The 14,267-nt window shown below is 35.8% G+C and overlaps 2 protein-coding genes across 6 annotated transcripts in view; both read left to right on the top strand.

Moving 5' to 3' along the window:
• The window catches only part of LOC107701689 (ropporin-1-like protein), a 6,228-nt gene extending 2,552 nt beyond the window's left edge, over positions 1 to 3,676 (top strand). For all 5 annotated transcript variants that reach the window (XM_016503756.1, XM_016503760.1, XM_016503761.1 and 2 more), the window contains exons 5-6: positions 736 to 911; positions 3,485 to 3,676. In XM_016503756.1, coding sequence (XP_016359242.1) covers positions 736 to 911; positions 3,485 to 3,554 — 246 coding nt within the window. In that variant the 3' untranslated portion in view covers positions 3,555 to 3,676. The remainder of the gene's footprint in view (positions 1 to 735; positions 912 to 3,484) is intronic.
• Positions 3,677 to 6,274: 2,598 nt separating this feature from the next.
• Positions 6,275 to 14,267, top strand: part of LOC107701688 (ankyrin repeat domain-containing protein 33B-like) — a 12,312-nt gene continuing 4,319 nt past the window's right edge. The window contains exon 1 of the mRNA XM_016503755.1: positions 6,275 to 7,181. Coding sequence (XP_016359241.1) covers positions 6,771 to 7,181 — 411 coding nt within the window. The 5' untranslated portion in view covers positions 6,275 to 6,770. The remainder of the gene's footprint in view (positions 7,182 to 14,267) is intronic.

Raw genomic sequence — 14,267 nt, forward strand, 5'->3', positions numbered from 1 at the left:
AGAGAAATTTAGCATTACATCACTTGCTCACCAATATGTCCTCTGCAGTGAATGGGTGCCATCAGAATTAGAGTTAAAACATCTGAAAAACATTACAGTAATCCACAATTAATCTGTGGGACTCCAGTCCATCATTAAGGCATTTAAACCATAATTTCTGGCCAAAATATGAGCACATAATCCATAATTATGGAGTTATGGAATCAACGGTTTGAAGTTAAAATGCCTTGATGGATTTGTATATTTAAAACATGCAGCTTTTCATCTCACAAGACATTAAATTATGCACTTTAGCCGTGTTGATTACTTATGTTTTTATCAGCTTTTCTCATTCTGATGGCACCCATTCACTGCAGAGGATCCACTGGTGTGCAAGTGATGTAATGCTAAATCGATCCAAATCTGTTCTGATGAAAAAACTAACTAATCAACATCTTGGATGGCCTGAGGGTGAGTAAATTTTCAGTAGATTTTTAAATTATTTTTAGGAGAACTATTCCTTTAATTATATTGTGTGGTGGTGGCTTCATTTGAGATGTTGTAAATGTAATTATACTAACTGGCTCTAGATGGCAGTGTTGGATTTTAAATGGTTTCCAATTTCAGGGTGTTGAACAAGAACTAGATTCACAAAGACGATGATACACACAATGATAGGTGTAATTCATTCAAAGTTGGCTAAACAATGTCGAAAATGTATGTTTTGAAAGAATGTCTACTGTACTTTTCCCACAGACCATCACAAGTGCTTTGAAACACGTATGTGAAATACTCACAGAGGACCCCGAGGGTGGTGCAGCCCAGATTCCTTTTGACACATTTCAGAGTCTGTACACATACTTGGCACATCTGGATGGAGAAATTCCTAATGAACAGATCGACAGCTTCTTGCATAGTTTAGAGGAGTATGCGTGAGTACACACACAAATGCATTCAGCTTAATTTACCGCAAAACACTGTCTTAAAGTCGTAAAACAAATTTAAAGTATTATTTTTAATGCTACCAGTTTAATGGTTAATATTTTTTTTCATATTACCCTGGGAAAAAACTAAAGAAAAATTGTATGATCAAAGGTGCCCAATTGTGGAGCAAAAAATGTGAAATACTCAATCATTCTGACAGCAGGTCGTTTGAGACAAAATGAGCAATAAGAGGCTTTATTGAACGAAATAGACACATTTTTGAAGGTGACAATTTCTTTTCTGTTTTACCTTTGTTGCCAAAGAGGTCTTTTAGGAGGACAAGTGATAAGGAATAAAATTAATGGCTTTGACATTGCTCCTTGAGGCATCTTCAAGACTTTTTTGTTAGAATTTACACCTGTGAAAATACAAAGCCTTCTGTTGTTTCTTTCTTTGAACCAAAAAAAACTGTTCTATATTCAAAACTACTTCAAACAATAATTGAGAAGGTACGGACATGATTTAAAACATCACGTGATGTAATAATTGCATAATACAAGACAAAAATCTGAACCATTATTTTCTTTACACTTAAGACAATTCAGTCTATAACTGCAGAAACAATACCAGAAATTATCATTGCACTATAAGAATTTGTGTCCTGTGGGTAGTTTTGTTGTCATACTTTACCAGCACACCAACAGCAATCATCTTTATAAGTTGCATTCAAAGAAACATGATTTTATCCCCTGTATTCTATTTTAGCTAAATGTTTTTAAGACATTTTAACTCAGTTCAACAGCTTAGCACATATTATCTATTTATCTATTTTACTATTAAAGGGGTCATATGATGTTGCTAAAAATAACATTATTTTGTGTATTTGGTGTAATGAAATGTGTTTATGCGGTTTAAGGTTAAAACAACACATTATTTTCCACATACTGTACATTATTGTTTCTCCTCTATGCCCCGCCTTTCTGAAACGCATCGATTTTTACAAAGCTCATCGGTTTGAAAAGCGAGGTGTGCTCTGATTGGCCAGCTATCCAGTGCGTTGTGATTGGCCGAATACCTCAAGCGTGTGACGGAAATGTTATGCCCCTTACCATATTGTGATGCCGTGTCCCGGCCGGACGAGACAAAAACATTAAAACTCATTATAAACAAGACATTTGTTGCATCCAGTGGGGACATAATTACAGATTATAAAGACTTATACTGTCTTTTTACGCATTGCATTGCATCGATATCTCTTTGGATTTGAGACTTTAGTCTTTGCAACTTTACAGATCTTCTTTATGCACCAAGAGCTTGTAACACTCCAAAGAGAAAGGAAAAATTTAAATCGCATCATATGACCCCTTTAAGACTTGATAGCAATTAATGAACAAACTTTGCTTGAATCATGTTATCATGACTGACCACCAATTCATCTTGATAGTAAACATTCTGGTCAAAAGCCTATGTACAGTATTGTTATATATTTGGCTGTCCCAGATTATTTAACTGGCATTTCTGCTGTATGACTTTACATGTTATAAATCAACCTCTTTATAATTATTACAGTTTTAGTACAAACATTAATTTAGTCTAGTTAATTGGCATGCAGACAATACATCAGTAGATGCTTTGTACTTACCAGTTCTGCTTGGAAGGACATTTAATATGTTTTTTCATAGGGTTTCAGCACTTTTAAAGGCTGAAATGAAAAAGACCAACTGACACTTTTGTAATTTATGTTATTTAAATTATGAATTTAAAAAATGGACATGGACTGTCACAGTTGGTACAGTGTAGTAGATAGGGCCTGTAAGTATATTGAAACATTTTTCAAAAGATCATCTTTTGTGTTTAACAGAAGATAGTCACAGGTTTGGAATGACATGAATGTGAGGAATTTTCATTTTTGGGTGCATTGTCCCTTTAAGTCTTAACAAACTGATGTAACTGTAACAACAGGAAAACAGAAAACAGTCTTTTTCTGCTGCTTTGCATGTCTGTATGTGTGTACCAGTCACTGATACCACTAAACCAACCCTACCTTACCACTGTGCTTTTTTTAACTCTCAACAAACACAGAAGCAAAGTAAATGTTTGCTTCTGTGTACATGAAGAAGCTCAGATCTTCAATGTGATAAGACAACTACAAATTAAACTCCAATTCAAAAGAATTCTTATGAGCTGGTTCTTATCACATTTACCTATCTTTATTACAATGTCATACAAACGCTAATATCTATTAGTATTCCTAGAAACAGGATCTCTTGAGAAAAAAAGTAGTCCATTCCTGTGAATACGCAAATGTTTGGAAGCATGTTAGTGAGTCAATATTACAGACACTGAAGCAAGAATAAAGAAATGTCACAAGTGTGTGTTTTAGAATAATGATGATAAATCTAAAGCAAATGAAAGTAAAAGAATTGAAAAGAGGATGTTAGTAAACAATTAAAAAGCAAGAACAGTTGTTTCAGAAGATCCGGCCGATTTGGATGCAGCAATCTCCTGTCATGCTGAAAAAACAGATTATACATGACATTTGTAGACATTTAATTGGAAACTTTGTTTTTCCTGCTTTCAGAGAATGCCAAGGAGGAATGGTGCAACCTTCAAATTTTACAAGCCTCCACAGTGCTGAGAAGCCTGAGTAAAATCCAGTACAAATGGTCCTCAGGTGGTGATATCTCACAACACGCTCGAAAACTATTGATCCTAGTTACTGTCTTGTGTTTGCCCTCTTTATCCTGTATATTATGATGTGATTTGATTATTTCACCCAAATAAATCCTTGAATCTCAAATCTAGCTTGCCTGGAATAATGTTGCAAAAGTGAAAGAAGACAAAACAAGGCCACTGGAATATTAGGTGCTTATGCAAGCGATTTACAGTTTTCCCATTGATACTATAGGTTGGGGTTTTCAAAACCCTATTACCTCACTTATTGTGGTTTTCATGCACTTCTATTTGAAAGAAGCCATATTCTGTATGTACTTTAAACATTCACACATACTCTTTTTATATTAGAAACAATGACATGAACTACTAAGTCCCATTTTTGTCCTTGCATTGTACTGCACATTTGTCTTGTGTTTCAGAAAAGCAGTGGCACTGCAGCAACAGGCAACAGTCACCCAGTTAGTCTGATTAATTGCCTTTTTGAGGATGGAAAGAGGCTGTGTACTAATTTAGAAAACCAAAAGGAGCTACTCAACCTTCACAGACCTGTTAATGAAGGCTATTCTCAACATTTTCTCTGAAATTAACTGATTGACCCATCAGTAATCAAGCTAATTATAGATTGACAGCCTTTTCTGAATGATGATACAGTCCCATTAGCAAGATGTTGTTTGCTTTTTTTATGAAAAAAAAATATATATATAAATATTAAATAAATATTTTCAGCAAGCATAGCAATCTAAAACGGTTTAAAATTAGAAACTGACTCAAAAATCATGGTTTGATACAGACATCTCACCAGGACAGTTAATATCAAAACTTGCTGGTCAAAGATCTATTCTAAGTGCTTTTGGATGATTTACAGTAGATACCAGATAAACTTTACTCAGCATGAAGTTCTCCCTTCTTGATCGGCTTCTGAGGATTTATCAGCCTAAGCAGGCCAGAGTGCTGAGCTAATGTAATTGTCTAAGCCAAAGTAGCCAGGGAGCAGCATGGTATCTACCATTTCTAAGAGAGATGACAGTTGGTTATAAAAACCCCAACCTATTAGCACTTACAATCATGCTTCTGTTGAAATTTGTTTATTATTTGAGATGTAAAGATATTTTAATCATCCTTTTTAACAACCATTTTGGGGGTTTAGGGTTTGTGGGGTTTGGTTGTAAAACTGGAATTTGTAAAATTTAATATAACTTTACAGAAAATGTTAGTAAGTGATTTTTTCCCCCTTAAATGATGTTAACACTCATGCTGTTCATATCTTGTGGCTATAGTTCTGAAACAGTATTTTGTTTATGGATTGGCCTCATTCACTTCCACTGTAAGCCCCTCACTGTAACCCAGATTTGTAAAATTTAATTATTTATTTAAAAGGACAAGTAGAAATAATTTTTTTTGTGGTAATCAGCATTATGCCCCAAATGCTATCAATTGTAAAACGGATAAATATTATAAATATTATAATTAATATTACAGGGCTACCGCGTAGTATAGTTGTGCAGAGTATATAGTAGAATATACAGGACAGAATGGAGAGTGAAATTCTGCAGAAGTGCCATTGTGTCACTGACTGTAAAATGATAGTCATGCTTTGGCAGTTAGATAATGACTCATTTTTGGCAGTACAGTTTACTTGGTTGGTTTTTAAAACCAACAGTACTTCCTCTATAACAGATGTGTAACGGTCGAACACGAGCATACAAAGCAGTGTGGACTGCTGCACTGTACGTATGTTTGACTGATAAGATCACAGCTGCAAGTGAAGGGGATGGAGCCCCAGCTCCCCGCTGTTCGGGGCCAAATGACTCACTAACTAGTCACAGCAATAGGCACTTATCTTAGAACTCCAAGGAAATGGGAGTGTTTGTGTCTGAGGATTGTGGAAAAAGGTTGAGCTTGTAATAGAGCACACACATTAGCACACAACGTCTGTGTGTGTATGGTGTAACTTCCCTAAAAAAGGTGTAAATCTGAAATTGCTTGTTTTCAGAATTGAAATGTGAATGACATCATCTGAAAAGAACTGTAGCGAAGAGAGCTGAGATGACTATGAGACCATCCAAGGTTTTGTTATATGTGAAGTCTAACAAAGGACCAAAAGTGTCAGAAAGTTGATTAATTACTCTGGTATACTGTCACACAGGGACATCCCCAACACAGTCACAAGCACTGAGCAGAGAAAAAAAAAAAACCATGATGATGGTATACAAAACTTAGTACTTTCCAGAAATAACAAGTTTAAGCAGCTTCTTTCATATAAAGAAATTAAATGAAGAAGATATTTATATATTTAATATATAAAAATGTATAAATTTAATATATTTTTTAAAAAGGCAGAAAAAAATATTTCCAAAATGTTTTTTTTCTTTCGCTGTCGCTCTTTTCATTTTTTATTTTTAATAACAAATGACAGTTACATCACCTAGACAATTATGACCTACAAAAATATCAAAATAATAAAAGGAATGTACTTTTCATGAGAGAAAAGTGTTTTATGTCATTTTAAATATTAGTATTTTAGTATATTTTTAAATAACTAATAGTTTAGGGAAGAAGAAAATTGTCATTGACCCATATATGCAAAAAATATATAAAGGGAGGGAGGAAGAAAAAGTAGTGTGTGTGTGTGTGTGTGTGAGAGAGAGAGAGAGAGAGAGGGAGGAGGGCATCTAATAGGATTATAGAGGCAGAGTTTTGTAACGCACGCGTCTATTTCTCACTTATCTTCTGCGGGGAATGTCCATCGCTTCCACCCTCAATGCTGTTTGTTTGGAACATCACAATATCTGAAAAGTTTCTCCAGGAAACAAATTGCGACATTCTGAAGACTTTCATATTACAGGGAACTGCAAATCTACTTGTTTTCGGTTTCCACATGCGTTTCTGATCGTCGCCGGGTGCTGCTGATGAACACTACATTGACAGTGGCGTTATAGAGTCAGCAGTTATCAAAATGAGCTGATAAAACTACGGTACGTTATTATTACATGGACACCAATTGCACTTGCTTTGAGTGGGGGAAAATGAAGTCGCGGATACCCAAAAGATTTGAACCTCCGTTTGGAGATTAAACGCTTTTTAAAATAGCATTTTTGCTCGTTTGGTATCTATGATTTTAACGTAGACTACCTAAATGCAGCTGAAGGAGACCAGGAGGTGACTTGAGGATTTTATCCTATTGGGGTTAAATGGTTCTGATAACGGACAGCAGGGATGGCGGAGGATCATCTCCAGGAAGGGTTAAACCACTTAGACATGCTAAAAGCGCCCCGATCTGTCCCACTATCGTGGAGGAATCACCTGATCGCGCGGGCGATGACGATTATGATGAATATCTTGGCTCGGTTGAGTTGGATGAGGACTTCGAGGAGTTCGATGACTTCTCTGAACTGCCGGATAACAGGAGTATCGTCTCAGATGACTCCTTTTATCCACCGGACGATGACTTTGTTGACTCCGAGAGAACCCCTTCCCCGGAGAGTCCCGCACCGCCGTCCTTTTTCCAAGTGTGTTGCAACAACAACGCGCTTATAGTGAAACTCATGATTAGACAAGGTGTTACGGAGGAGGACGTCCAGGAGACGGACAAAAACAATAGAGTAAGTAGTTTAGGAATATCAGACACAAATTAAATTAATAATTAATTACTGTCACACTTTACAGTGCAGTACGCATTCTATATCGCATGCTACAGGTAAAGGCGAAGTATTTAACAAAGATGTGAACGAGTCGTTCTCTTGAGTCGGATTTTTTTTTTAATTTAAATGATTGAACAAAACCGGTCTGAACGATTCTTTTACGAACTGAATTGAATCAGGGGTGTGCGAGCCAGTCAGAGAAAGTGGACCTTTTCGGATCTGTCCGATAATCCAAATTAAAGGGATATTTCACCCAAAAACAAAAAAATTGCAGTATATTTACTCAACCTCAGGCCATCCAAGATATAGGTGACTTTTTTTCTTAAGTAGAAGAAGAGTAAAGATGATTTTTTTAGCTGAAACCATTGTCCATGGTTATTCAGAAAACGTAAGTAAACGGCTACCGGCACTTTGACAAAAGTAATACCCGTGGCTCCTGGTGATATCTTGAGGTCTTCTGAAGCAAAATGATCGGTCTGTGCAAGAAACTGAACTTTATGTTTAATAGACTTCCATATTCTGTTAACCTGGTCCGGTTCAAGCGTTTTGCATAGGCTATGCTTTGTTAAATATGAAGCAGTTTTACTTAAGATGCCTTCAAAGTAGATACCCAAGATTATCATAACCAATGTCCAACACATATGGAGAATGATATCTAAAAGTTTTTTATTTTGATTCTTTTCACTAACATTTGGATATAAAATTGAATAAAACGTCAACAATAAAAACAGCTAGCTAGTTTAACTGATTATCTTAAAAGTCCATAGATATCGCTATTATTTATTACGGCTGTTAGCACGTTCTCCGACAAGCGGAAGCGATGGACCTGTTTTCCGGGTTTGGTCAGGTGACGTTCGACATATACCCCATTGGCCTCAGGCAAACGGGATGTCTTATTTTTTACAGGAACTGGTTCTTTCGGACAGTTCATTTCAATGAACTTGTTCAAACAACTGATTCACCAGATTGTTACGTACACAATGACGTAACATTTAAGCAATTATATTATTAAAGCACCCAATAAGGATGTGAAACGCCAATGTTTACTGTACATGTCTAAAGCATATAAATTGATTTAACTAGACTTAATCAACTCGCCTTTTTACATAAACCATGAGAAACCATAAAAACTTTTATTTGGCTCCTTCATTTAAGTGCTCGGTTCACGCATGCTCAAATCAGCAGCTCATGGGTTCTCCAGTCTGAGTCTGAACCGTTTCCTCAGTTCAGTGTACTGTAGGAGTAACTGAAGTACTAAATGAGTTGGCAAGAACCAGCATCAGGATCATATACACTGATATATTGGCTCATTTCAATTTGGTGTGACTGTCGGCCACATCCAAAAGTGAGTTTTGATTGAGCAACTTGTAGATCTGTCCTGGCTTGAGCTGTAAACTGATTAAGATAGTTCAGTCCCATTGGTAAACTGGTTAAAATAATGATTTGATTGTGAACCGGACTTCACTCCATACCGTTTGCCTGAGGCTATGGATTACAGGTAATGATGTTGTAAATAATGCACAGACCAATCATATATTGTCAGATATTTCAAATATTTTGTGTTGCCTGATATTCTTTTTCAATCTCAACGTGATGGTAGACGTTGACATTTATGAATCTTCAAGGATCATGACTTCAGCTAAAAATCTTCTTTATTGTTCTTCTGAAGAAACACCTACATCTTAGATGGCCTGAGGGTGAATAAATTAACAGCAAATTTTAATTCAAATTTTACTTTAACAATTCATCGACTCTGAAATGAGAACATGTCCGATTCGATTCGTAATGAGCCGAGAACCAATGAGTGAGTCTATGGTAAAAGCATTTGGAGTCAAACAAGGAATTGACTTAAGGGGAGAAAAGTAAATTATTTAATAGCCAAATAGCAGACATGTTACAAATAAAATGCAGGCCTACTGGAAATTTCATGAATTGTATGAGTTTTATGAACAGAAATGGTTTAAATTGTAACATTTTGTTAATATTATTTGTAGGTTTATAAACTTTTTTTAAATAGACTTGGAGAACAAGATTTCGTTTCTTAGTTGTTGAGGATTTTTATTAAAAAATTGAGAAATGCAAAGGCTGACCACATTGTTTATTTAAAGTCTCAACCATCTGTCTTCTTCATTCTTACCTAGTTTAATTGTGATAGTCACAATAACTTACATTAAGGCTGATTCACACTGCCCCAACAAATGCATGGTGTTAACACACTGATCCAGCAAAACCCAACACTTCTTATACATATTGTGGTGTAAATGTAAAGGTGATTTATAATGTTCCAGTAACAAAATGTCATCCAGTAACAAAGTCAGTTAGACAATCGATTTTACATGAAAATCAAACACATGAAGTTTCAGGGTTGATTCTGGCAGACTGCTGTGACCTCTAAGGCATATGTGGTGGGATAATTACATTATATAAAAGCTAAATGCAAAACACATTGTGCAAAGTGTATACGGGTAATGCACAAATAATTTGCAGGCCTTGAGGGTTTAATAATGGAGTTGCACAGTCACAAGAACAAGCCTCTTACCTTTTCTCTTTCTAGCCCAAATCTGGTCATTCATTCCCCACAAAAATGAGTCCCCAAATGACATCACCTCCCAGAGCTTGAGGTCTCGACAGTTCAGAATGTATCACATTACAACTTAAAAGCTTAGATTCAAGAGAATGTTTAAAAAACGTAAAATCAATACACTCTATAAAGAGGAGCTGATATGATGGCATGGCTAATCCGTTCCTGGTAGCCTAACAGACAGAGCTGTAGTGGGATGACACTGTAGAATTCCTCTGAGGAACCTCAAGAGCTTCACTTCACACAGGCTCATCTCTTATCTCATCACTCTTCTACAGGACAGTTCAGAGCAACAGGGACAGGATTTCCCCACTAATAGTTCCAGCATGTGCTCTGTTCATTTGAGACCATCTCTGCATGGTGTAATGCTGTAAATGAGGTCATAGTCAGTGAGCATTACATCTCTTCCTGGGCCAAATGACTTGACAAAAAATACAGTAATACAGTAAAAACCAAAATATTGTGACATAACAATTTTAAATAGTTGCCTCCATTTGAATAAATTAAAAAATATAATTTATTCCTGTGATGCAAAGCTTAAATTTTAGCAGCCATTACTCCTTCAGAAATTATTCTAATATGCTGATTTGGTGCTAAAACATGTCTGATTATAATCAATGTTAAAAACATTAATATTTTGTGGAAACTGATACACCAATAGTTTGGGGTAAGAAAGTTTTTTTTTCTTGAAGAAATTAATACTTCAGCAAGGATACAGTTGATCAAAAGTGACAGTTAAGACATTTATATGTTACAAAATATTGCAAAAATAAATGCTGTTCATTGAACTTTCTATTAATCAAAGAATCACAAAAATATATCACTGTTTAAGTAGCAAAAATATGTTTTCAACATATATTTAACAATAATAAGAAACATTATTATTAACTGAACCCCAATAATAATTTGGGCACCAAATCAGCATATTAGAATAATTTCTGAAGGATCATGTGACATTGAAGACTGACAGCTGACAATTCAAAGGAATACATGCATTTTAAAATAGAAAACAGTTTTGTAATAATATTTCAGAATATGAATGTTTTTACTGTGATTTTGTTGTCATACTTAAAGGGGTCATATGATGCAATTTCAATTTCTCTTTGGAGAGTTACAAGCTCTTGGTGCATAAAGAAGATCTGTAAAGTTGCAAAGACTAAAGTCTCAAATCCAAAGAGATATTCTTTATAAAAGTTAAGTCAACCACACCTACCTAAAACGGCTCGTTCTAACACGCCCCCACATGTCTAGTCACGATGTGGGAAGTTTTGCATAACTCCGCCCAAATGTTCACACAAAGAAAGAAGGCGTAACTTTAATTCTTGCTGTTGCCGCCGCTGCCATGTTGTGGAGTCACTGTGTGTTTCGTTGTGAAAGCGAAACTACTTTGTTTGGCCTTCCAAAAGAGGACACAACTAGAAATCAGTGGTTAAGTTGTATTTACAACACTGTTCCAGAACAGTTCAACCCAAATATTCAGATGTGTGCAGCGCATTTTATGGAGGATGAGGACTATTTCCTGAACCAGTAGCCTACAATGCGTCTGTGGCGCAAAGGCTGTTTCTATAAAGTGGGGCAGTTCCAACTTTGCAAGGAGGAGAAACAATAATGTACAGTATGTGGAAAATAATGTTTTTTTTTAAACCTTAAACCGCATAAACACATTGCATTACACCAAATACACCAAATATTGTTATTTTTAGCAACGTCATATGACCCCTTTAAGCAAATTCACATAAAGACAACTACTAAAAACGGACTAATGTTCTTATTTACAGCATTACACCATGCAGAAATTTCTTCTCAGCTCACATATTAGCACTGGAATGCTGCAAACACAGAAGCAGAGTGATACCACAGTAAAACTTCCCTGAACTGTTGGAACATCACAAAGTTGTGGAAAAGAACTAATCGCTGTATAACAATGTCTTTAATGTCATAATACTTAATGAAATTATATTGCTATCTTACGTTACAAAGCATCAGACAAACATCTTATTGCTGTTGATTTAAAGGCCTCTTTTGAGTGAACTGTTAATATCATTACAGGATGCATAACATCTGCATTTTCAAGCCCATCTGTATTTTCCATTACTTACATACATACTCATGACCCCTAACATCCTGTTTACCATGCAACTACTATTGCACAAAAGCTTAATAGTCTTAAACTACAACACTGGGCCTAGCGGGGAAGTAAATTCAGCCAGCTTAACTGACAACTCTCTGGCAGATTCAAGGCATTTCATTTACACACTGCTGTGCAGGTAGGGCTTTCCAGTTGATGAATGTGTCAGGATCACTTTGAGCCCGGCGTTGATGTAATATCAAGTCATTGACGGAACATCTGTGGATGGATGTTACCCACTGACCTGTTTTCTGGGACTCCAATACTTACAGCCAGACTGACATTATATTATTAAATCCAGGCCAGCTTGCTCCTGTCACACTTTTTGAGGCCAGCTTGTTTCAGTGTTTGTCCTATCAGTCTGACTTATATTACTATTCATCCTAAAAATGTCTATAAACTTCTAGTGGCGCACAATAAGTGATCTAATGTTCAAAGTAAGCATAATACTACCTGTTTCGTTTTAGTGCGTAATATAGTACAGCATTAAGGTTAAACTTTGCATTTCACACTCACAAATATGATATGTAAAGCAATCAGTTTTTAGAAGTATCATAGACGCTGTATTATGTCTTCATGGTCAAAGCTGTAACTTCTTTTTCATTCAATGGCTCACCAGGCTAATCCTTTCTATTTTAAGAATCAACCAGGCCACAGATTACCCCAACACATGTCTACATTTGTATTAAAACCAAGCTGAGTATATTTGATATAAAGATGCAGACTAAGAGAACCATTCCTTCCAGTGAGCTGTTAACTCGGGAAGATTTCGAGAGATTTGTCGTTTTTCTAGTTTCACTGAAAATTAAATTTTGGCCAATTGCTAACAAAAGGACTTTTCAGACATGATCAATAAATGCGGTCAATGTAAGGAACGTAAAGAATGACAGAATTTTTGTTTTTTGGATGAACTATTTCTCTACTACCTAAGGCATAATTTCTACCTGATCCAACCTTTAAATATTTTGTTCATAGGTGTAACATAATGTAGTCAGCACATGAAATCGCAGCAATTAGCAAAAGACAATGATTCAATCAAACAGTCACCCCTTTTTGCCATTCGTTGCACAAACCCAAACTTGGGATTCTTAGACAAACAAACCAATGTTTTAATATTGTCTAATGGCTCACTAGTATGTCTGTATGTTAAACATCAATAAAATTACATACGTCACCTTAAACACACACTTTCACCATCATCTGATGTGCAGCAACTGGAAGCATCTCTCTTATTGTCATAGCCATGTAAAATTAGCTTGTCCAGGGTTTATTTTTAGTCTGCTGCCTCCAGCTGTGTGTCAGTGTGATGAGACACTGCTGACACACTCTTACTGTTCACACTTAAATAGGCCAGACTGACTGTGAAGAGAGAAACAGACATGCCAGATGCCTTCAGAAAACCCCCAAAAACCAGCCGCACTGCTTCATCATGCCAATAACACTGTGAAATAATTGCAATTCTGCACATTTTCAAGTTGGAAGCTGCCTACTTCAAACCAAATCCTATGAATACACTTAAAAATGCAGAATCGAATCAGCAATCAAAATAAAATCTCATTGTAAACTGAATTGAATCATTCAGAATTTGCAAAAATTATTCTTGAATCAATTCGCTGTCTATTCACACCCCTAGTAAACAGTGGTTATCTTGATTTCTTTCAGTTATGTAACTGACAGGGTGGGGTTGACAATATCATTTAATCAGTTTTAACCGACCATCATTTGATGAATTCTTAAATCTCAAAATTGACCTTTTAGTCAATGCTGTTTTCTGTTGATGCTTGAACATAAGCTCCCATCTGGTAATTGCACTAAACTTTGTGTTTTGCTTCTTTTTATATGAAGCAAAGTCTCAGGTCTCAAATTCTGTCAGTTTTATTGTGAAATGTAATCAATAAATACCATTTTGGTGATCTTTAATGTGGCAGACTGCTGTAGCCGCCTCAGTTAAAGCAGCAGCTTGTTGAAAGAAACAGTACAACTTACAGAAAAATATAATGTCTCTTGTAATTGCTAAATCAGTGTTTAAACTGCAAATAGATGTCAGTAAAACAATTGTAAACAATATGTCATGTAATGTTACATTTACCTCAGGAAAGCCATTCAATGTCCAAGGTCGATAGTTAGCTAGAAAAATGAACTCTAGAGAGGATTTAAAGGTATATAAATATGATGCTGCTAAAAAGAACATTATTTTGTGTATTTGGTGTAATGAAATGTGTTTATGCGGTTTAAGGTTCAAAAAACACATTATTTTCCACATACTGTACATTATTGTTTCTCCTCTATGCCCCGCCTTTCTGAAACGCATCGATTTTTACAAAGCTCATCGGTCTGA

Source organism: Sinocyclocheilus anshuiensis, unplaced genomic scaffold, assembly GCF_001515605.1.
Source record: "Sinocyclocheilus anshuiensis isolate Anshui unplaced genomic scaffold, SAMN03320099.WGS_v1.1 scaffold1626, whole genome shotgun sequence".
NCBI classification, from domain to species: domain Eukaryota; kingdom Metazoa; phylum Chordata; class Actinopteri; order Cypriniformes; family Cyprinidae; genus Sinocyclocheilus; species Sinocyclocheilus anshuiensis.